General features: G+C 40.8%; 1 protein-coding gene across 2 annotated transcripts in view; it reads left to right on the top strand.

Annotated features, from left to right (window-relative positions):
• hk2 (hexokinase 2) overlaps positions 1–23,729 on the top strand; it is a 44,436-nt gene that overhangs the window by 17,302 nt on the left and 3,405 nt on the right. For both annotated transcript variants that reach the window (XM_026186935.1, XM_026186934.1), the window contains 12 exons: positions 105–200; positions 3,313–3,412; positions 3,917–4,100; positions 6,383–6,544; positions 9,476–9,709; positions 12,316–12,620; positions 12,733–12,881; positions 13,080–13,199; positions 17,141–17,236; positions 18,476–18,575; positions 18,724–18,907; positions 22,490–22,645. In XM_026186935.1, coding sequence (XP_026042720.1) covers positions 105–200; positions 3,313–3,412; positions 3,917–4,100; positions 6,383–6,544; positions 9,476–9,709; positions 12,316–12,620; positions 12,733–12,881; positions 13,080–13,199; positions 17,141–17,236; positions 18,476–18,575; positions 18,724–18,907; positions 22,490–22,645 — 1,886 coding nt within the window. The remainder of the gene's footprint in view (positions 1–104; positions 201–3,312; positions 3,413–3,916; positions 4,101–6,382; positions 6,545–9,475; positions 9,710–12,315; positions 12,621–12,732; positions 12,882–13,079; positions 13,200–17,140; positions 17,237–18,475; positions 18,576–18,723; positions 18,908–22,489; positions 22,646–23,729) is intronic.

The following is a 23,729-nucleotide window of genomic DNA, read 5'->3' on the forward strand; positions in this document are numbered from 1 at the left end:
TCAAGCATTCTGTGAGTTGATGAGGTGTGTAACAACTCTGAGCAATATATCATGAAATTATTTTTTAATTGACTTGTCCTGTTGTTGTTTTTTTCCATCTGCAGGCTGTTTTGATGTCTTGGACTAAAGGCTTCAGGTCAAGTGGGGTGGAAGGACAGGACGTGGTCAGCCTTCTGAGAAAATCCATCAAGAAAAGAGGGGTAATTATCCAAATTTATAAACACTTGAACATTTGGAAAGGTATTGAAACAGTGCTAATTAAGTGTAGCTGCAGTTACATTCACTGGCTTGCCACTGTGTTAGGCACACCTTAGTAGTACTAGTTTGGACGTCCTTTTGCTTTCAGAACTTAATTCTTGATGGCATAGATTCAGCAATCGTCAGGAAACATTTTGGTCTGCACTCCTGTGATATCATCACAGTTTCTCCAGATTTCCCGGCTACATATCTGTAATGCAAAGTTCTGTTCTCCTGCATTCCCATAGTTACTCTATTCGATTGAGATCTGCGACTGTGGAGGCCATTTGGGTACAGTGAAATCAGTGTCATATTCAAGAAAACGAATTTAGGATGATCTGAGCTTTGAAACATGACATGTTAATGTGTGGGAAGCAGCCATCAGAAGGTGGGCATACTGTGTTCATACAGGGATGGATCAGGGATCAGCAACAATACCTCAGCTACTGTGGTGTTTAAAGGAAGTTTAACTAGCAAGTAACAAGAGGCCCACAGTGTGTAGAGCAGAAAACTCCACCCTTCTTTAAACTCATTTACAACTCTTTATGAAAGGTTGTAAGGACAAGATGGGAGAAACACCCTTCAACCATGTTATGAATGTTGGTTTTTCATACTTTGTCCACCAGAGGGCACTGTGCAGCGTTCCTGCTTGTATCATTTTTGAAACAGCAGGAATACAACAGAAAGTTGAGACAGATATACTGTAGATCAGCGGTCCCCAACCACTGGTCCGTGAGTCGTTTATTACCGGGCTGCAAGAGTTGAGGCTCGGGTGTGAAATGTATGGTTTTCAGGGTTTTTAACGTTATTTATTAATTTTTTAAAATCATATTTATCGTTAACTCTGTTTCCCTGGGTCTTTGCCCGTGTGTTATGAAGAAATCTTTGTTTTTCGGTACCGGTACCGTTTTTTTTTTTTTTGTTTTGTTTTTTTGTTGTGGTATTTATCCGCAACGCCTTAAAGTCCGGTCCGTGAAAATATTATCGGACATAAACTGGTCCGTGGTGCTAAAATGCTTGGGTGCCACTGCTGTAGATCAGTGTTTCTCAACCTTTTGGAGCCACAGCACATATTTCACATTAGAAAAATCACATGCCACACCACCAAACAAAAATGTCACAAAAAGCATATTGATAATTTTTCCCTGCACACCAGGGATAGTGGAATTGGCTTGCTTTGTCCCCAGTATACCTTTTTTGCTTTCATCTGACCACTACTCATGCTAGGGCCTTCATCTGGGTCTGAATTTTCTCCAGGACCAGGTCAGAATGACTACTTTTTCTTTTCAAATATTTATTTATTGCTATTACACGCTGCGTTGTCTCACTCACAGTGTGACTTTATGCAATTTCTTCTTTGTCTTCTTCTTCTTCTTCTGTTTTACTGGCAGTTGGCAACCGATTAATTAGAGCAGGTCGTTGTACTGCCCTCTAGTGGAAGACATTGTAGTTGTTCTGCCCGTGACTCACACCAGCCGCTCGGTGTACTAATCAGGTGGAACCAGATAATCTTCCACAGCACACCTGATCATTTCTCACGGCAATCCTATTTGCCGCAGCACAGTGGTTGGGAAACACTGCTGTAGATGTAATTAATTCACTAATTAAGTGAGGACTGCTAAATAATTACACGTAACACATAGTAGAAAAATCTTTTTATGTTTCATGTCCCGGGAAAAAACCCAAACCATTAGACAATATATCAGATTTTAAGCTTTGCTGTGTAAACTGTAACCTCTGACCAGTCAGCCTGGCACAACTATGCTGTGGTTAAGCAGCTAATACATTAGCATCGTTGGCACACTGAATATTTGCATTAACAGGAGTTTGAACAGGTGTACCTAATAATGTGGTTCATCAGTGCTTATTCCTCAACCTGCAGGAAAAGATAGACTTGGGCACACATGAGAAACTCAGTGTAGAGGTGTTGTTTCTCTCATCCTGTCTGATTATAGTGTGAGGAAACTTTGCAACATGATCTCAAAACACGCCTGACACCACAAGGCAAGCGTGCTCGTTTTACTCCACTGTTTCATGACCAAATCGTTCTAATCGTTAAATCCCACAAGTCAAGAAGAAGCATGCCCATCTTGGCAGTGGTCAAAATCATTCAACCACTGACTCCTTGTCATTGGTTGGATGATGAAGAGCATATAACAGAGCAGATGAGCAGATCAACCATCACTTCTCAAAGCCTTTCTAATTTCTTCAGTAAGCTGGCTGAAGTAGTGGAAAGACTCAGAACAACATGAGTAGACAAATGCAAACCACCAGCCTGACTTGTTCTGCTATACATCTGCCACAATGCAAACATGTCCATGCAAGTTGATAATTTTCATGTATCCAGGGGCTTTATGAATCATCTTCATGAGCATGCATACATGGGGAAAAGGAGTAAGGACTGAACCCAGTGCCAAAACTAGAGTTTATGGTGAATTCTGAGTATACGCGAGGCTTGGCTCACCTCAAACAAGATATTTAGTGTCTGTTGACAACAAACTTACAAGTAATTCACACTGGCTCTTTTGGAGCAGCAAATGGTAAAAAAGTACAAATGGTACAATGTGAGAGTTTGCTTTGGTTTCTACGTGAACACACAGTGCCAAAGAGCATCCTGGTTGGAGCTCGTATGCAAATCGTGTACTCTAAGGGAGGACTGATATTAAATAAATGGAGCAGATACAATAGAGCCTTCGCAATGTGAATGCTCAGGCTCTAATAACTTGGAAGAAAAGATCTTTTTGTGCAGGCTAACACTACATGCGTCTTGTGCAGGTGACCTGGGGTAATGACAGCATGAGCTGCTGCATTGTGCCTATTAAAGATATCAATGATACTTCCAGCTATAAGTATGGAAGGTCATCCACAATAACTAAACAAATGTCCTCAGCAAACCTCAGCAAGAAAACACGTTTAGATAAAACACCTGCATAATGTCCTCATAAAAACTTAAAGATTGATTTCAGTGTAGTAAATTAAACAAAATGAAGTGCTGAAGTAAATCCAAAATACTGTGATGCAAGAAGTAGTGAATTCAAATGAAAGCTTGTTTTAATAAACAGATTCTCATTGCAGGACTTTGACATTGACATTGTGTCTGTGGTCAATGACACAGTGGGAACCATGATGACCTGTGGCTTTGATGACCGTCACTGTGAAGTTGGCCTCATTGTAGGTAAGTCTAATGTAACAGTGACTATAAATGGATTATGAGGCTCAGTGAGACTTCTACCACACAACAGTGATGTAACACCCATTAAACTGCATCCTAATGGATGAACTGCTCCATCTGTTTTCTTCTTGGGTAAAAATATCGATGTTCATGAAAAAAAAAAATCTTTTAATGCTGAAGGCCAGAACATGTGGCACCTCACTGTTGCACTCAAAAAAAGAAATTTCCCTGCTGAAGTTTCTTATTCATCTCTATTTAATTTTTCCTTTAATGGATTTCCTTCAGATGCAGTTTCTGCTGCAAAGTGTGATATTATTGTTATAGTATTATATTTGTAACTTGTATTGTAAAAATATATACAAACTAGAGGAGAGAAGTGAGCACAGGTGCTTTCACACTCATCTTGTAAGTGTAATCTTAAATGTGCCCACTAAGCCCAGCCGACCTCTCAGTTAGTCGTTATATAGTTACTGACAGAGTTGTTGCAGTGAAATCTCTTTTCTCAAGGAACGGGGACCAACGCTTGCTACATGGAGCAGATGAGGAACATTGGTGTTCTGGATGGTGACGAGGGGCGGATGTGTGTAAATACTGAGTGGGGTGCTTTTGGGGACGACGGGGCCCTGGAGGACCTACGCACTGACATTGACCGGGAGCTGGACGCAGGCTCATTCAACCCTGGCAAGCAGCTGTGAGTGTGTTTGTTCTCACACGACTTGGTATTAGATAAAACATCCCACGCTGGTGGCTTCACAGGCAGGCGGGTTTGAATTAGAAGCGACTCTCTCTGATTTCCATTCATGTGGGCATATTGAAATACTTTGTCTGACTGCTTCACCTTTGTTGATGTTGTTGCTGATATTATGTAAATAACCTTTTTCATATACTAATTCAGAGTTCTGTCAAAAAAGTCAGTATGTCCTGGAACATTTGCGGTTTTGCAGACATGTGGACATGTGACAATCATGTAGGTTCAAGTGAATAAGGCTTCAGTCACACAGGCCTAGAGATTGGTCCATGACCATCTGGCAACCACCGGTCGTGAGGGAAAAATGAATATTCGGCTCTGCTAATACTGGCCAGCTGCTTTCAGAGTATCAGTGAAAATGAAAAATGCGATGCAAACTGGAAATGGAGCCCTTCAGCACTGCAGCTGGCAAATTTCAAAAGGCACAGCTAACTATTTCTGGTTTATGTTTCTTTAAGTTTTACTGCTGCTTGGCTAGTTGTTGGAGTATTTGCAGACAAACATGAAAAACTAAAGGTGACCTGCAGGGAGGTTTTTGGTGCAGTGCCTTCTTTGCAACTGATTTCACCCAGCGAGAGCCAGCAGCCTCCAGGAACCATTGGCAACCTGTCAGAAAAGCACATTTTTCCCTAGCAACCAGTGGTTGTATCACATCCAGTATAGTGGACAGCTCTTGATATCACATGAGAAACCTCAATAAGAGGTCTGGGCCCAGACAGGGTTTAATAGAGTTAGGTGACGGATTTAAGTTTGCGTGACCTTAATTTCCAGTCACAATAAAGCATGCAGTGCGTCACAGAGAGATTAAACAGTTTATATACTTCAACGAATGACTTTAATGCCTAATTGGTGGATCATTATTACCATGTAATTCTAAAACAAAAATCAAACTTTTGACAGTTTATTTATTAAAATCTTTGTAGTTCTGACTGTCTCACACTTGTCAAACATTGTTATTTGTTTGTCTAAAAACATAAAAATAATACTCTGCTGGAAAGGCAGTTTACCTCAGCATTTAATTTGGGAACAGCTTTGTTATGTGCTGCTTACTCAATGAGAGTAATGTATTCTGAATACTTTGGATTACTTAATATATTATCATGCTTTTTTACAACTACATGAATGTACTATTGCTTTATTAATCCTTTATTTATCCAGGTAAAAAAAATCTCATTGAGATTAAAAATCTCATTTCCAAGAGAGACCTGTGTGATTGCTGTGTGATTTATTACTATTACTGAAGGTTACTCGCCATACCAATACCAACTAGATGTTTAAATCTTAATATAAAATGAGTAACAGTAAGGTGGACATTAGGTAAGGCTGCACCTTTTGCAGTGATCTCGTATAGAAAACAGGTCCGCGGCTCCAAACTGTAGTAAAGGGACCTCTGGCTATTACGTCGGGTTCCGTGTCGGGCTCGTAGCTGAAAACTAGCTTTACTTTATTGTGTGGTTCAAGTTTGCTAGCGAGAGACAGAGAGAGGCGTTGAAAGACTGCTCCAACGGAACTTTTTGTTTCTGAGGAAAACACGAACACAGTGTACAGTCGAGTCTTAATAGCTTACTTACAACTGGGCTCGTCAGGCTCTCTTTTTGGCTGCAGTGGTTATTATTATATTTACATGCTTCCAGCTCCCGTTTCTGCTCGGTGACAACTTGTACTTTTCCACTCACCTTTTTCTCCCTCCTCACGCTCACAGACACATAACGTGTATGGCAGTGCATTCTCCGTGCAGCACAGACTACACTGCCCATGAGGCTACATTCTTTAGGGCTATGCCTGTAACACTCTGCCTGCATATTAAATCATTTTTGTGAATCATTTTTTAAAATATTTCTTTACGTCATTATGCGGGCCGCAAGTAGGGGTGACATGGGCCGCGAGATTGAGACACAGGCATTAGAGCCTCTTAATGCGTGTTTTGTTTGGGGCGTGGAAACCAAAAATAGAGAGAGCATAGCCGAACATATGAAACAGGAAAATACCGCCATGTAATCCCTTAATTTCAGCAAAGTAACTGTATTCTAAATACCACCTTTTTAAACGGTAACTGTAACAGAATACAGTTACTCATATTTTGTATGTTAAATACGTAACGGCGGTACATGTGTTCCGTTACTCCCCAACACTGTGTGTAGATGTACATAAATAGAGCTCATCATATTTTATAAATATATGTATATCACATTGTTTTGCTTCTCTTTTTTTCATGTTGCATGCAGGTTTGAGAAGATGATTAGTGGGATGTACATGGGGGAACTGGTACGTCTCATCTTGGTAAAGATGGCCAGATCACAGCTGCTGTTTCAGGGCAAGACTACGTCAGAGCTCCTCACCACCGGACACTTCAGTACCAGCCACATCTATGCAATCGAGAATGACAAGTTAGTTTTTCTTTGTGTGTGTGTGTGCACATCTGCACCTTGACACTGCATTCTGTGATATCTCTCAGATGGCGGACTAAGTGCAAACCTGTTGAACATTATGTTAGTAGCAACGAGCTATGCCAGGAATTAAGATGCTCATCGAAACTGCCGAACAACCAAGAGCTACATCTGACACTCTGCAGACCTGAATTAGTCTGTTAAATGTTAAAGTTCATGACAGCACAAAAAAAAGGCTGAACAATTATAGCTCCATTGGACGTCAGTCTAAAAATAACATGGCAACACTGCTGACGTTTTTAAAGTTGCATAGGTTGGGTGGGCTGGCTGTAGTCAGGAGGTAGAGCAGGTCATGTACTAATTGGAAGGTTGATGGTTCGATCCCTGACTGCATCCTGCCTTCTGCATCACAAACTCCAAATTGCTCTCCGATGCATCGGAGTGTGAATGTATGCATTATATAAGCAGTAGATAATAACCAGGGGCAGCACGGTGGCACGGTGGTTAGCACTGTTGCCTCACAGCAAGAAGGTCCTGAGTTCAATTCCACCATCAGGCCGGGGTCTTTCTGTGTGGAGTTTGCATGTTCTCCCCGTGTTTGCGTGGGTTCTCTCCGGGTACTCCGGCTTCCTCCCACCGTCCAAAGATATGCAGCTTGTGGGGATAGGTTAATTGGATAATACAAATTGCCACTAGGTGTGAATGTGCGAGTGAATGTGAGTGTGAATGGTTGTCTGTCCCTGTGTGTTGGCCCTGTGACAGACTGGCGACCTGTCCAGGGTGTACCCTGCCTCTCGCCCTATGACAGCTGGGATAGGCTCCAGCACCCCCCGCGACCCTGAAAAGGATAAGCGGAAGCGAATGGATGGATGGATGGATAGATAATAACCAGTCCATTCACCATTCGGATGAAACTCATTCATGCAACAGGAGCCCAATCACAGCAAGAAATCTCTAACAGAATGGTGAAAAAGGCAAAGAATCAAGGTGTTATAATGGCCCAGACCTCAGCCTGACTGAAATTCTGTAAATCTGACTGAAAGAAAGTAAATCTCCAAAAGTTGATTCTGTTCATCTGGACGTAGCGTTTTGTGGGAGAAACGTTTCGTCACTCATCCAAGTGACTTCTTCAGTCTCAGCTGACTGCAGGTTCCCCAATCTTATAAACAGTACGTTTGCATAATGTCATTATGCAAATGTATTCAAATTTACTGTACTGCAAAATGTACTGTTTATAAGATTGGGCAAACCTGCAGTCAGCCGAGACTGAAGAAGTCACTTGGATGAGTGACGAAACGTTTCTCCCACAAAACGCTATGTCCAGATGAACAGAATCAACTTTTGGAGATTTACTTTCCTGGATGATTGAGAATGCATCAAGACGCTAAGAAAGTGTTGCATAAATGAGTGCTCCCACACTGCAATGAACTGAAGCAACATTTTAATGAAGAGCCAAAATGACACAATGACAAGAGAGAGTGATAAAGTCACACACAACACAATTAATTCAAGTTAGGGCCAAAATGACAATCACGAGTATTTAGTGAACAATAATATTATAATTCACACTCCTTTCACATCTGTTCACATATTTGTATCAAAGTAGTCCTTCTTATTCACCAAAACTTTCAACAAAATGAAATCAACAGGGCATTACTTTATATACATTTTAATGCATGATCACTCATATTCATTTAATTGTAGGAAGCCAAACTTGAGATTATAATTTGTTTAACTGTGGAACCCTGCTTCAAGTTATTGTGGCTGAAAGTTGTTTCAGACATCACTAAATAATGGGGTGAACTGCATAAAGTCTTGTGTAAACGTCCTCACATGGCTCTATTTGCATATAATTGCCATCGCTCCTGTTTTGCTAGATTTTTTATTTTTATGTTTATTTTTTGGGTGGATTGAGTCAAAATATTAGTTATTTATAGCTAAAGAGGTGAACAAGTGATGTTTAACACCAAATACATGTTTAGTGGGTCTTTCAAAGATTCTTGAACAGAAATCTTCCCCAACAGCAAAGTAGAAGTACAGCATGCAGGGAAGAGAAACCCAGACCATCTCACAGAACACACAGTCCATTTCCTGAAAGTTTATTATTCCTTTATTGCTTTCTGGTAAATAATCTATTAATAGGTCTTCATTAATAAGTTAAATTCTGAGTTTGAATGTTCAAAAGCAGTGGGCAGAGATTATATGCTAGTAATTAAAAATGTGCTGTGAAGGTTGAGGATAGAGAAGGAAGAGGCGTACAACCCAAAGAACACCTTCCCCACACTGAAACACGATGGTGGGAGTGTTATGCTTGTGATTGTTTCGTTTGTCTGGAACTGAGAATCTCATCAAGGTGGAAGGAATCATGAAGAAGGATATCTGCAGATTTTGGAAAAAACAAACCTGTAGCAGCGAGCACCAAAGCTGAGATCCTCCCTTTGTCTCCAAACACCACAACCCAAAACACACATCTCTCCTGTTGGAGAACTACCTCCAGACAAACAAAGTGACTCTTCCTGACTGGCCTACATAAAGCCCTGAGCTGAATCAAAATTGAAAATCTGTGGGATGAACTAAAGACTAAGATCCATGCCAGAAAAACATAAAATGTGGAGGAGCTTAAAAGATTTGCAAAGGAAATATGTAGTTGTATATGCAACTAGCTATTAGCATGGAGGCTAATAATTTTGAAGCTGTTAGTTTTTGTTTTTTTGTGAAATCATTATGTTTCCGTATGCAAAGTAAAATAATGTGAGCATCTATAATAATCTAGGCTGTTTGGAACAGCTGTGTTAAAAATGTCTTGCCCTTTTAAAAAACACTTGGCACGTACTTAAAATAAAACGACGTTTTTATGGGGGAGGGTAAGAATTCTGTCCTCAAGCTCTTCTTCTATTCTTCACATTAATTTCTTCACTTTCCTTCCTGCAGAGATGAGGAAGGTATTGCTAGTGCTGAGAAGATACTTCGTGGCCTGGGGCTGGACCCGTCGGTTGAGGACTGCATAGCAACTCGGAGGGTGTGTCAGATTGTATCCACACGGGCCGCACACCTGTGCGCTTCCTCTCTAGCATCAGTGCTGCGACAGATCCGGGATAACAAAGCTGCTGAGAAGTTGCGTGTCACTATTGGAGTGGATGGCTCTGTTTACAAGAATCATCCAGAGTAAGTGAATCACTTCTGTTATGTTGGTCTCGCCAACACATTCATGACTTTGATCTGTGTCACTGGCACCTTTTACTGTAGCTGTGGAGTGACTGTGGCTGTGTTTGTCACTTCAAATCACATTTTTACTATTCATTCTGTGTGCCTGCATGTCCCTGAGACAAAGAATATAAGAGCATAAAGGCAAGTCTCAGGGAGGTGATCTCAGTGAACAGCCACATACAGTGGGGCAAAAAAGTATTTAGTCAGCCACCGATTGTGCAAGTTCCCCCACTTAAAATGATGACAGAGGTCAGTAATTTGCACCAGAGGTACACTTCAACTGTGAGAGACAGAATGTGAAAAAAAAAATCCATGAATCCACATGGTAGGATTTGTAAAGAATTTATTCGTAAATTAGGGTGGAAAATAAGTATTTGGTCACCTCAAACAAGGAAAATCTCTGGCTCTCACAGACCTGTAATGTCTTCTGTAAGAAGCTTTTCTGTCCCCCACTCGTTACCTGTTTGAACTCATCATCTGTATAAAAGACACCTGTCCACAGCCTCAAACAGTCAGACTCCAAACTCCGCCATGGCCAAGACCAAAGAGCTTTCGAAGGACACCAGGAAAAGTATTGTAGACCTGCACCAGACTGGGAAGAGTGAATCTACAATAGGCAAGCAGCTTGGTGTGAAAAAATCAACTGTGGGAGCAATCATCAGAAAATGGAAGACATACAAGACCACTGATAATCTCCCTCGATCTGGGGCTCCACGCAAGATCTCATCCCGTGGGGTCAAAATGATCATGAGAACGGTGAGCAAAGATCCCAGAACCACACGGGGGGACCTGGTGAATGACCTGCAGAGAGCTGGGACCAAAGTAACAAAGGTCACCATCAGTAACACACTACAACGGCAGGGAATCAAATCCCGCAGTGCCAGACGTGTTCCGCTGCTGAAGCCAGTGCATGTCCAGGCCCGTCTGAAGTTTGCCAGAGAGCACATGGATGATACAGCAGAGGATTGGGAGAATGTCATGTGGTCAGATGAAACCAAAGTAGAACTTTTTGGTATAAACTCAACTCGTCGTGTTTGGAGGAAGAAGAATACTGAGTTGCATCCCAAGAACACCATACCTACTGTGAAGCATGGGGGTGGAAACATCATGCTATGGGGCTGTTTTTCTGCCAAGGGGACAGGACGACTGATCCGTGTTAAGGACAGAATGAATGGGGCCATGTATCGTGAGATTTTGAGCCAAAACCTCCTTCCATCAGTGAGAACTTTGAAGATGAAACGAGGCTGGGTCTTCCAACATGACAATGATCCAAAACACACCGCCCGGGCAACAAAGGAGTGGCTCCGTAAGAAGCATTTGAAAGTCCTGGAGTGGCCTAGCCAGTCTCCAGACCTCAACCCCATAGAAAATCTGTGGCGGGAGTTGAAAGTCCGTGTTGCTCGGCGACAGCCCCAAAACATCACTGCTCTCGAGAAGATCTGCATGGAGGAATGGGCCAAAATACCAGCTACTGTGTGTGCAAACCTGGTAAAGACCTATAGTAAACGTTTGACCTCTGTTATTGCCAACAAAGGTTATGTTACAAAGTATTGAGTTGTATTTTTGTTATTGACCAAATACTTATTTTCCACCCTGATTTACGAATAAACTCTTTACAAATCCTACCATGTGGATTCATGGATTTTTCTTTCACATTCTGTCTCTCACAGTTGAAGTGTACCTCTGGTGCAAATTACTGACCTCTGTCATCATTTTAAGTGGGGGAACTTGCACAATCGGTGGCTGACTAAATACTTTTGCCCCACTGTATTTGCTCTGTGTGATTATATAAATAAGTCAGACAAACAGTTTAAAGACTGAATGCTGGAAGGATGTATACATGATAAAGGAGCATCATCAAGTTCACTTATAGCAGAGAAAAATCCATCTGTAAGAAATTGTGCTCTTAAACTGAGTCCTTATCTTTCTGCCCCCCTTTTTTCTTAAAGGAAAATTGCTGCAAGCTGAATTGCCTGCCACTTACCTTTTCCAGGTTTCCTAGCTGGCTTGATTATGCGCTGCTTTTAGTGTAACTGAAAATGATAATCTATAAAATATACAGCTTGTCATTGTGTGTGTGTGTGTGTGTGTGTGTGTGTGTGTGTGGGGGGGTTAACTGACAAGGAGGGTGTGTTCAAGACGTTAATGGGCACAGCTGATTGTATTTGTGCGACACAGGGTCAAAAGATGTTCATTTTAAATTTAAAAGGTTTGCTGATCAAATATATCTAGTGGAAATGTCACCAGGTTCATCAGTTAAAGTGCACAGTGTGTATGAAAAAAATGATTCTGTGTGTGTGTGTGTGTTCCTTGGCAAAAATCATAAGCATGATATACTCAGGTATAAGAAGTGGCTACACAATGTTAATCTCTGAAGAAGGAAATGCCCATAGATGATGTTCCTGATTATTGTCTGGTGTAGAGCAGCTTCAATGTAAAAAAAAAAAAAAAAAGAAGATCAAAACACAACAGAGCAAGTTGTTTGGGTATCATGTGTACAAGCGAAAAAGGAACAACAGAAGACAGAAACCATGGGGACTTAACCAAATGTGTGTCTTTTCTAGGTTTTCCAGGAGGCTCAACAAAATGGTTCGTCGACTTGTACCCGACTGCGATGTGCGTTTTTTGCAGTCACAGGATGGTAGTGGGAAGGGTGCAGCTATGGTGACTGCGGTGGCCTTCCGACTTGCCAACCAAAATGCTGACCGGCAGCACATCCTCGACACGCTGCGCTTGAGTCGCGAACAGCTGCTGGAGGTAAAGAGGCGATTCAGCGAGGAGATGACCCGAGGTCTGTCAAAGCAAACCCACAAGCAGGCCAGCATCAAGATGCTTCCCACTTATGTCCGATCCACTCCCGACGGATCAGGTAGGTTTAACCCCACCTCCCCCAAGCTCTGGCTTGCTTTTGACACAAGGTTTCTTTTTTCTTTTTTTTTTTTTTTAAATATAATGAGTTAATGTCTTTTATACCTGGACAGAACATGGCGATTTCTTGGCTTTGGACCTTGGAGGCTCCAGCTTTCGAGTGCTTCTGGTGCGAGTGAGAAGTGGAACAAAACGCAGTGTGGATATGCAACAGAAGATCTACAGTATCCCACAGGAAATCATGCAAGGCACAGGGGAAGAGGTAGTGCTTCAACTGAAACTGACTAACAGGAAGCTACTTGTGATTAAGAGCTAAATTAAGGCCAAATGTTGGTTAAAAACTTGCCATGTCAAAGCACAGTACTGTGGATGTTTGCAAAAGTGATGCTTTGTACTTATTTGTACTTATACCTTATAATATTCCTTTTAATTTTGTTTTTTTGTTTGGTTTTTTTTCTAGCTGTTCAACCATATTGTGGACTGCATAGCTGACTTTTTGGAATACATGGGCATGAAAGGAGCATCTTTACCTTTGGGTTTTACGTTCTCCTTCCCCTGCGATCAAACCAAACTTGATGAGGTAATTTTCTGTGTTTGTGTAAAATGACCTATAAACTATATGAGTTCAGACTGGTTACATCTTTCTCTTGGTGCCTTTCACCAAAAACGTTTATACTTTTTACCCCAGCAAAGACCCACCCTTGGTCTACGTCAGTTTCAGTTTAGACTGAAGTAAACTTCATGATTCAGTAGTTTGTAACTTGATGTAATCATTTTCTGAATCACTTGTATCAATTTCCACATCATCATTGTTTTGCCCACCCCTCTTTACAGCATTGCTTCAGTTCATTGAGCTTTGCAGGTAGTTGCTTCATTTGTAGTTCTCGTGAGGTCCCACTGCAGCATCTGGGCTTTGACTGGGCCATTGCAACACCTTAATTATTTTCTTTTACAGCCATTCAGTTGTAGATTTGCTGGCTGTCTTAAAACCAGCGTTTTGTTGCATGAACCAGTTTTTGTCAAGTTTTAGCTGTCAGACAAATGGCCTTACATTTAATTCTGTTTTTTTTTTTCTAATTACTCTGTCATAAAACTTTGATAATTTAGGCTTGATGAGACTGAGATGTAGTCCTTTTTGTAGATAGGACGCCCAAATGCCCCAGATCAGCAAAGTGCCCAAACTGCTTTTATAGAGGTGCTCACACTTGCTGATGGATCAGTTCATCAAGTGCATTTGATTAACAGCACCTGGTTGCTACTTGCACTGTACTCTGGTTTAGCTTAGTTGGTTTTGTTTTTGTTAAATAAATAATGATGCGGTGCAGGATGTCATGTTTTGTGGTTGCTCGGAGGTTGTATTTATCTAATTGCCAGACCTGCTACGGATCAGGTTATTTCATTTATATCTTCTTATACTTAAAACTTTCTTCTTCACGCTGTATGTGAGCACAGGAGTGTGTCAGGTAGAGAAACTGGTCTAAACTATACTCTGTTTTCTAAACTTGCTGGGACACTCTGGTGGGGAGTACACAAGCTACAGTGGCTTGCAAAAGTATTCGGCCCCCTTGAACTTTCCCACATTTTGTCACATTACAGCCACAAACATGAATCGATTTTATTGGAATTCCACGTGAAAGACCAACACAAAGTGGTGCACACGTGAGAAGTGGAACAAAAATCATACATGATTCCAAACATTTTTTACAAATAAATAACTGCAAAGTGGGGTGTGCGTAATTATTGAGCCCCCTTTGGTCTGAGTGCAGCCAGTTGCCCATAGACGTTGCCTGATGAGCGCTAATGACTAAATAGAGTGCACCTATGTGTAATCTAATGTCAGTACAAATACAGCTGCTCTGTGACGGCCTCAGAGGTTGTCTAAGAGAATATTGGGAGCAACAACACCATGAAGTCCAAAGAACACACCAGACAGGTCAGGGATAAAGTTATTGAGAAATTTAAAGCAGGCTTAGGCTACAAAAAGATTTCCCAAGCCTTGAACATCCCACGGAGCACTGTTCAAGCGATCATTCAGAAATGGAAGGAGTATGGCACAACTGTAAACCTACCAAGACAAGGCCGTCCACCTAAACTCACAGGCCGAACAAGGAGAGCACTGATCAGAAATGCAGCCAAGAGGCCCATGGTGACTCTGGATGAGCTGCACAGATCTACAGCTCAGGTGGGGGAATCTGTCCATAGGACAACTATTAGTCGTGCACTGCACAAAGTTGGCCTTTATGGAAGAGTGGCAAGAAGAAAGCCATTGTTAACAAAAAACCACAAGTCCTGTTTGCAGTTTGCCACAAGCCATGTGGGGGACACAGCAAACATGTGGAAGAAGGTGCTCTGGTCAGATGAGACCAAAATGGAACTTTTTGGCAAAACGCTATGTGTGGCGGGAAAACTAAGACTGCACATCACTCTGAACACACCATCCCCACTGTCAAATATGGTGGTGGCAGCATCATGCTCTGGGGGTGCTTCTCTTCAGCGGGGACAGGGAAGCTGGTCAGAGTTGATGGGAAGATGGATGGAGCCAAATACAGGGCAATCCTGGAAGAAAACCTCTTGGAGTCTGCAAAAGACTTGAGACTGGGGCGGAGGTTCACCTTCCAGCAGGACAACGACCCTAAACATAAAGCCAGGGCAACAATGGAACGGTTTAAAACAAAACATATCCATGTGTTAGAATGGCCCAGTCAAAGTCCAGATCTAAATCCAATTGAGAATCTGTGGCAAGATCTGAAAACTGCTGTTCACAAATGCTGCCCATCTAATCTGACTGAGCTGGAGCTGTTTTGCAAAGAAGAATGGGCAAAGATTTCAGTCTCTAGATGTGCAAAGCTGGTACGGACAAACCCTAAAAGACTGGCAGCTGGAACTGCAGCAAAAGGTGGTTCTACAAAGACTCAGGAGGCAGAATAATTACACACACCCCACTTTTCAGTTATTTATTTGTAAAAATGTTTGGAATCATGTATGATTTTCGTTCCACTTCTCACGTGTGCACCACTTTGTGTTGGTCTTTCACGTGGAATTCCAATAAAATTGATTCATGTTTGTGGCTGTAATGTGACAAAATGTGGGAAAGTTCAAGGGGGCCGAATACTTTTGCAAGCCGCTGTACCTTGGATATAGCAATCATAGCCTTTTGCATTGTCAGAAAAAAAAACAAAAACCCAACAAATAATAACAATCAAATGTTCCCAGCAGCTTGAAGTTTGAACAATCAGTGAACTATAGGGAGTGTTGTTTGGATGATGATGAAAATAAGAAGCCCTGCAGAATAAATTTGAACTCTGAATCATCGCCCCAAACAAAATACCTGGAATAGGGTGTCATGCAGACAGAGTTGCATAAAGAAAGATATTTTGGTGATCTGTGAATGTGATTGTATAAGTGGGCTCGGTTGTTGAACTTGAAAACAAGGAGCGACAATTGATGACAACAACCTGCCACATGTGTTAAGCCAGTGGTTCCCAAACTTTTTTTGCCAGGCCCCCCTTTTTTTTTTACAAGAAAAATGTTCGCGCCCCATGCCTCCTTCTCGCACGTGCACGCACACGCGCAAACACATCCTCCAACCACACACACCCATATTTTGCTCCATTGCTGTTTATTTCACACCTCAAACATTTAGTGAACAATTAAGCAAATGCAAGTAATCTGCAATAAATTACAGGTTGTAAGAAAATAAACTACTAATTCTTTAACGCTACGTCCACACCTACACGGGTATTTTTGAAAACGCAGCTGTTTCGTCCACACGTAAACGGCGTTTCGAATCACTGAAAACTGTGATTTTTTTTTAAAACTCCTTTTTTGCGTTTACGTGTGGACGAGGAATACAGAGTTGGTCAGGCAACGTCAAAGGTATGTGCCTTTTTTCACGTCACGCTGTGCGCCACGTTATTGTTTACAGGAGATGAATTGCAGAATAGCAGATTAACAGTATTTTGTCTCTATCTTCAGGTTTTACACGCTTACACACACGCAGTTACTGTCCCTCTATTTAGAAAGGCAGAGGCGTCACGGTGTGATTATTTTAGTTGTTTTTTTCCTGTGTAATAATATTCAACATTGTTATCAATACATTTTTCAAAAATGCCTCTCTGTGCAAAATAGGTTCAAAAACATAAACAACTGTGGGATACTGTTTGTCCGTGATTTAGACAGGGGACACAAAGTGTGGCAGGATCAGCCTGATATTATTTGTATCCCGCTGTAACTTTACTGTATAAAGAGCTAACATTTCCAAATGGAGACAATGGAGGTTTGTCTTCCTTGACTGCTTCTTGTTTTTGTTTGTGTTTTGTTTTTCTAATTGAGACCTGAGTTGTTGTTGTTTTTTTTTCTTTCTGTGTGTGCTTAAATTTTCAGCTCTAATGACACCCTGACTACAAAAAAATGTTTATTTTCTTTGCATGCAAAGAGTAACGTGAACCAAAGTCAAATGTTTGTGTGCACAAACGTGGCTAAATACAAAGGATTCTGATCGTGACTCTGTAATTTGTCTAGGGCATACTCCTGAAGTGGACGAAGGGGTTTAAAGCCAGCGGCTGTGAGGGGAAAGATGTTGTCGCGTTGCTTAAAGAAGCTGTCCGCAGCAGAGGGGTCAGTACATCAATCACAGTCTTAAATACAATTTTAAAGTCACTTCACTTTTTTTCATCTGCCAAAGCACAGCATAAGTTGCCTCAAGGTGTTTTATATGTAAAGCAAAGACCCAACAATATTACAGAATTGTGGCCTTGAATATTAACCCTTGATTCATGTAATAAAAAGAGCCAAAGTGGCTAGACTGTACCATGATGTTATACAGTCACATGTAAGACCCAGGAGAGCAGCACTCTAAGAGATCCACCTACACTTGCAAGTGAATGTCTGAATTTTCTCTCCAATGCTTTTAGTTACGACTTTCATTTCTGATTGAATAACAAGTACATCAGTTTAATTGCATGAGATTTAACAAATAGATTAAAATGGTCTTGTGTGATTCTTTGAATTTGTGTTTGAGTTATTTTCTGAAATGGCTGAGTGTATATGTACACACACAGAGAGATATATACATGTGTCTATATGTAGATATTTATATATATTTACGTGTGTGTGTGTGTGTGTGTGTGTGTGTGTGTGTGTGTGTGTGTGTGTGTGTGTGTGTTTGTGGCTGAAATGTAAGATAAAGTAATGTAAGTAGTGCTTGTTATAAAAGTACAGAATCTTATTATATAATCTGACAATTTACCAAACTATGATTTATATCTTCTGTTTTCCGGTGCTCACAGCGTTAGATGATGCACTAAAGCAATATGAGGATTCTCAGACCCGCAACCATTAGAACTGCAGTTGAGTGAAGAGTGTAGATAAGCGAATAATGTCTTTCTAGTGCTATGGATAATATTAATATTTATGCTTATGCTCAGGCGGCACGGTGGCACGGTGGTTAGCACTGTTGCCGCACAGCAAGAAGGTCCTGGGTTCAATTCCACCATCAGGTCTTTCTGTGTTTGCATGTTCTCCCCGTGTTTGCGTGGGTTCCCTCCGGGTACTCTGGCTTCCTCCCACCGTCCAAAGACATGCAGCTTGTGGGGATAGGTTAATTGGATAATCCAAATTGTCACTAGGTGTGAATGTGCGAATGAATGTGAGTGCAAATGGTTGTCTGTCCCTGTGTGTTGGCCCTGCGACAGACTGGCGACCTGTCCAGGGTGTACCCTGCCTCTCGCCCTATGACAGCTGGGATAGGCTCCAGCGCCCCCCGCGACCCTGAAAAGGATAAGCGGAAGCGAATGGATGAATGGATGCTCAGTTCCAGTTCATAGATATGAATACGTTTGTTTACTTTGCTTCCAGGAATTTGATTTGAACTTTGTGGCAGTAGTTAATGACACAGTGGGAACCATGATGACTTGCGGATACGAGGACCCCAAATGTGAGGTGGGACTCATCGTCGGTAAGTTTGGCCACCTCCCTCCTTCTTTGAAGTCTTGCAAAGTTTATTTATTGTTTGCAAACATTGTCTGGTATATTTCTATTTATTCATCATCTTTGTAGTCAAGCTGTTCTATGAAAGTCCTCGTATTTTGTCTGATTAATTTCAGGCACAGGGACCAATGCCTGCTACATGGAGGAAATGCATAACATCGAACTGGTGGAGGACGACAATGGCCGCATGTGTGTCAATGTCGAGTGGGGAGCATTTGGTGAAAATGGGGAACTAGAGGAGTTTTGCACAGAGTTCGATCGCCTCGTCGATGCCTGCTCTAACTACCCTGGGAAACAGAGGTACTGGATCGGTAATAAATGAAAAATCCACAGCGTGGATTCTCAGAGCCAAGATTCACAACAAACAGCATCACATGTAGTTACCATTATGAACACATAAGGGAAAAACAAGACAAGGACTGACTGAGAGAAAGACACACTGGCTCAAGAAACACAGAAGAGTCAGGGAGTCTATCATGAAATAATAATGCTGCCAATTAAAAGACACATGGAGAGTGCACTACACTGCAAGTCACCACTGTGACAGTTGTTTGAATAGATAACTCATAGTGTCACACATCAAGAGCTCTCTGTGGCAGTAAAGCAATTCCAGCCGTCAGTTCTGACATTTCCCACAATGACAAAGTTTCAGTGTCGAAAACTGGAATCACAGATTTATTTATTTATTTTTTTATAAATTACTGACATTAATCTTTTAGAAATATCAGGCTCCAGAAGTGCTCCGTATAAACTAGACCTTTAAGATATTTATGGTCACAAGTCAGATAATCTTACCATTGTCAAATACTCAATCCAAATTCTGTAAACAAAAACTATGAAGGAATAATCGGAAACATTTGTTACAAAAGGAGGAACAAGTTTGTCTTACTCAGCATTTTTAGACTACAGACAAACATGTTGAGAATAAATTTAACCCTGTTGTGCTTTAAACTCAATTTGCACTATTTTATTTCTTAAAATTTCACGTTTCTTTCCCTCTGTAATGTGACACTGCAACACTCTGTCCTGATACCCAGACATGAGTTTCTCTGCATCGACGTCAGTATTTTTTTTTTTTCTTTAATGCCTAAGATAAGGTTTATGGTTAGGTGTTATGGTTGATGTTGGTTTGTGATGATTATCTTGCTGAACAATTTATGAATCTTTAATTCTCACAAAGCTTAATTTCTGTATAGTCCAAATGTTTACCAACAAACTGGCAGTGGCTTTTTGTCTAGTGAGCCAGAGTGATGCTAACTTTCAAGTTGGCCTACAAAAAAACATTGCCGCTGCAGCATTCTGCACTTCATAACAAACAGGCCATTATTCACCAAATTCTTAAACTTCACATCAGGCCCTTTTGAAAGTACACATCATTTAAAATCCAACAAGTCAAAAGCAAGAGTTAATCTGAATAACAAATGTATATTCTTTAAACAACTATGTTGGTGACTGTTATTATATTTGTAGGCTTAGACCTCAGCGCCCTGTACTATGACCTTCAGTGCACCCAAATTACCTTCCTGTTATCTGGATTCACTTATCCTAGCATCAGTGATCAGGATAAGTGATTGCATAAAGCAGGTTATCAACTCGCTAAGTTAACCCAGGGGGCTACCCTGTGTGTTCACATTAAAGTGGTGGTGCTGGCAGCATCTTACCAATCCAAAAGGGGCATTTCACCAATCTTATAACTCTTGTTTTCCCCCACAGAATGATCCCTATGAGTGTCACCTATTCCAATGATAAAATGTAAAATATTTCTATGTGATCAAATATATCTAAGAACATTAAAAGAACTGAAAAATGCAGTTCGATGCTGTAGAAAGACTACTGAAGAATGTAGCCTGTCCTGCTCTCCCTGCAGATGTGAGGGGGCCGTGGATTATAAGTCTAAATGCTGAGAATTAAGTCTGATCACATTTGTCTCTTGGCTCTTTGCACACAGTCGATCACTCAGTACCTTTGGCTGAATGATAGAGACTCAGCATAGCTGCCAGCTATTTTATTCACCCAAAGAGCTGTTTATACAGCTGTCTGGATAAGATACGTGTTTTATCTTTTTTTAAAAGCACAGTTCTTGTATGATTGTTTATCAAACTACTGGATGGACTACAAAACAGCAGAATTGTGTCTGCAGGAACATCTGTTACAGAGACACTCTTAAACTAAAACGATGCAGAGTGATTTCCACTTGGGGTTCAGGTTTCATTTTGTTCTTATAAATAGAATTAGATTAAGGAAAAATAAATTCATCAGCTTCATCAGATCAAATGTTAAAAACACATCAAACAGAAGAAGAGCTAAAGTAATCTGGGGTCATTTGATGAGCATCTCTGTAAATGTGCAATCGTTGGATAGTTTAACTTGGTGGTTAAATACAGTTTGTTAGCAACATGTTTTTAACAGTTTCTAATTACCAAAACAAAAACAGCAGACTCCATCAAGAACAAACTAACAATAACAAAAAACAATACCAATGAACTGAATACCCAGAGCATACAAAACAACACAAAACTGCAAAAGTATTTTTGTTTTCTATGTTGTGCATGTGCTACACATGCAAACTCATCAGCATGCAACTATTTAAGCAATATAACATTATATATTATTTAATTAATATAGATATAAGATGATAGGTGGACATTTTACCAGAGTAACTAGTCACACATACACACTTGCATGTATCTTAAGATGGAAAAAACTGAAAAGCAAAGTTTTCCCTTTGCTTTTCAGTTTCAGTACTATCTGTGAAAATGAGTTTGTGTGATTATGGTCACTTTACTGCAGTTCTTTGGAGATCTGAGCAGTCATGGTGTTGATTGGTTGTTTCTTTATTTCAACAATAAAGCAAAAGCTGCACTTTAGTTTAGCTTGTAGTGGAATTAGAATATATACAGGCAGATTCAAAAAGCCCAGAGCAAGTGAGTCTGAATATGTTTGAAAATGAGTCTTGACTGTATTTGAGTGTTCCAGGAAAAGCCCAGACCTCTGTGGAGAGTTGTCAATCCAATCTGATTGACTTTGAGAGCATCTGCCTGTGAGAATGAGATAAAGGGTTCAAAGCTGTCCCAGAACCATCCAAGTTCAGCCTTTTTTCCTGAAATCTATATATTCTGTATTCAAGTCCACAGGAGCTCAGGCCTGCCACCACATCACATTTTTCTCTTGTTTATTCTGTTTATCTGAACACATCCAGACAAAACATTTAATTTGTTGGCTTAAAGCACTTTGTGGTCTTTGTTCTGAGAAAATACAAAATACCAAGCCACCGAAGAGGGAGGTCACACCTTTGACCGGGAGATGAAATGAAATGAAAGACACATTGTTGTTTTAAAGACAAGTCGGGCAACATCATTGGTTTCCTCTTGACTTATTCATGAGAGAACATTAAGATGTAGCTGTGAGTAAGACAGCAGAGCTATACCTATACAGGCATACTATACATTGATTATTTCAAAAGAAGAAGTGCTTTATTAAGTTATTTTTTCTTCTTTTAAAGAAGCCTTTTGGAATATCTGTAAAAAGAAGTCTCAGTGTCACGTCAGGGAGTTCATGCAGTGTGTGTCCTGTACATGCCGAGCATATAACATTAGACAGAATTCATTTCAGTCCCTGTTACACATTCTGGTAACTATTCCATTAAAATCTGCTTTAGTAATGACATTTGTTTTTGTTAATGGAACAAATAACTTATCTGACTTCTCTTAATTAATGTTTCTGTCTCCTCTTTCTCAAAGTAAATTGGTGCTTGCTCACTAAATTGCTTTTTAGTAACATTTGGGACTGAAATTGTAAATGGTGATAATGTAAATACTGTGGCTACTGTGTTGTCTGTGTGCATGGATCTGGAAAGTTTGAAGTTTGTGTGTTCTCTCGAAGGTATGAAAAGATGATCAGTGGGATGTACCTGGGGGAGATCGTGCGGAACGTGTTACTGGATTTTACCGCTAAGGGCCTGCTGTTCAGGGGCAAAGTGTCAGAACGACTGAAGACGCGAGGCATCTTTGAGACAAAGTTCCTGTCGCAGATTGAAAGGTGAGTATTACAAACTGCTCTAGTCTCAACATGTCTGTTGAGCTCACACCATCTTGGTCACATGTTTGGCATTTGTTATACTAAAGCCTGAGGTGTGTAATGATTATGTATAAAATGATGAGCAGCATGTCAATACTTTTTGTATCACTGACTCATTTTTGTTCTTTGAAACCAACACAGACTATTTAGATGTGATAACATAAAATCACAGTGTCTGAATATGTTGCCATCCTTTATACTTTCCAGTTATCCTTTTATATTTTTATATTTATTTAAGTATGTTAGTGAAATATAATACAAAGTTAACAGAGTTAACCATTTTTCCTTTTCAATGATAGTTAGCAGCCCAAAAAGGAAGCTCGACTTTACACCACAGTCTGTTCTGCTGCGATGCTTCTCCAATACATGTGCTGCTCAGACTATAGTAAAGCCACTTGTTATCCCAGGGTGTTAAATGCTGCCATTGTGTAAGATCCTGCTGGTATCATAGAGATGCACTGCCAGTGTCCTGGTCAAGCCGAGTGCAGAAGGTAAGACAGAAAAGAAACAGAGCAAAAACAGTTAAGCCGATATTTGGAGGTTTGAGGGGAGGCAGTGGGTCGAACGTTTGTCAGTTGGAAAACTGCAGTTTGTTTTTTGTTAGGGAGCTTTGTGTTTTCACAGAAAATCCTAGCTTGGGTTTAATATTCCTGAATGCGGCAGCTGTGGCTCAGGATCAGGAAGGATCAGGCTTAGGACGGAGAGGCTTGGGGGTTCGATCCCTAGTCGCTCCAGAGCCCGGAGTTGCTCCCAGTGCATTCATCAGAGTTTGGATGTTCTACTTAGAAGAAAGAAAAAGTGAATGAAACATGTTGGATAAAGCTGAGTGCTCAAGTATCACTCAAAGAACTCTACTTGAGTAGTAGAGCAGAAAAGTGCTGCCTAAGAACTAGGGCTGGGCCATATCATACCGTTCACGGTAATGTTGGGCAACGATAAGAAAATGAAATCTCGCGATAGAATATGGGTAAAATGAGCATGCGCAGTGCCTTTGTTTTCATACGCACATGGCGGAAAAAGCATAGCAGAGAATGAGAAGGCAAAA

The sequence above is a fragment of the Astatotilapia calliptera genome, chromosome 12 (genome assembly GCF_900246225.1).
Source record: "Astatotilapia calliptera chromosome 12, fAstCal1.2, whole genome shotgun sequence".
Classification (NCBI taxonomy): domain Eukaryota; kingdom Metazoa; phylum Chordata; class Actinopteri; order Cichliformes; family Cichlidae; genus Astatotilapia; species Astatotilapia calliptera.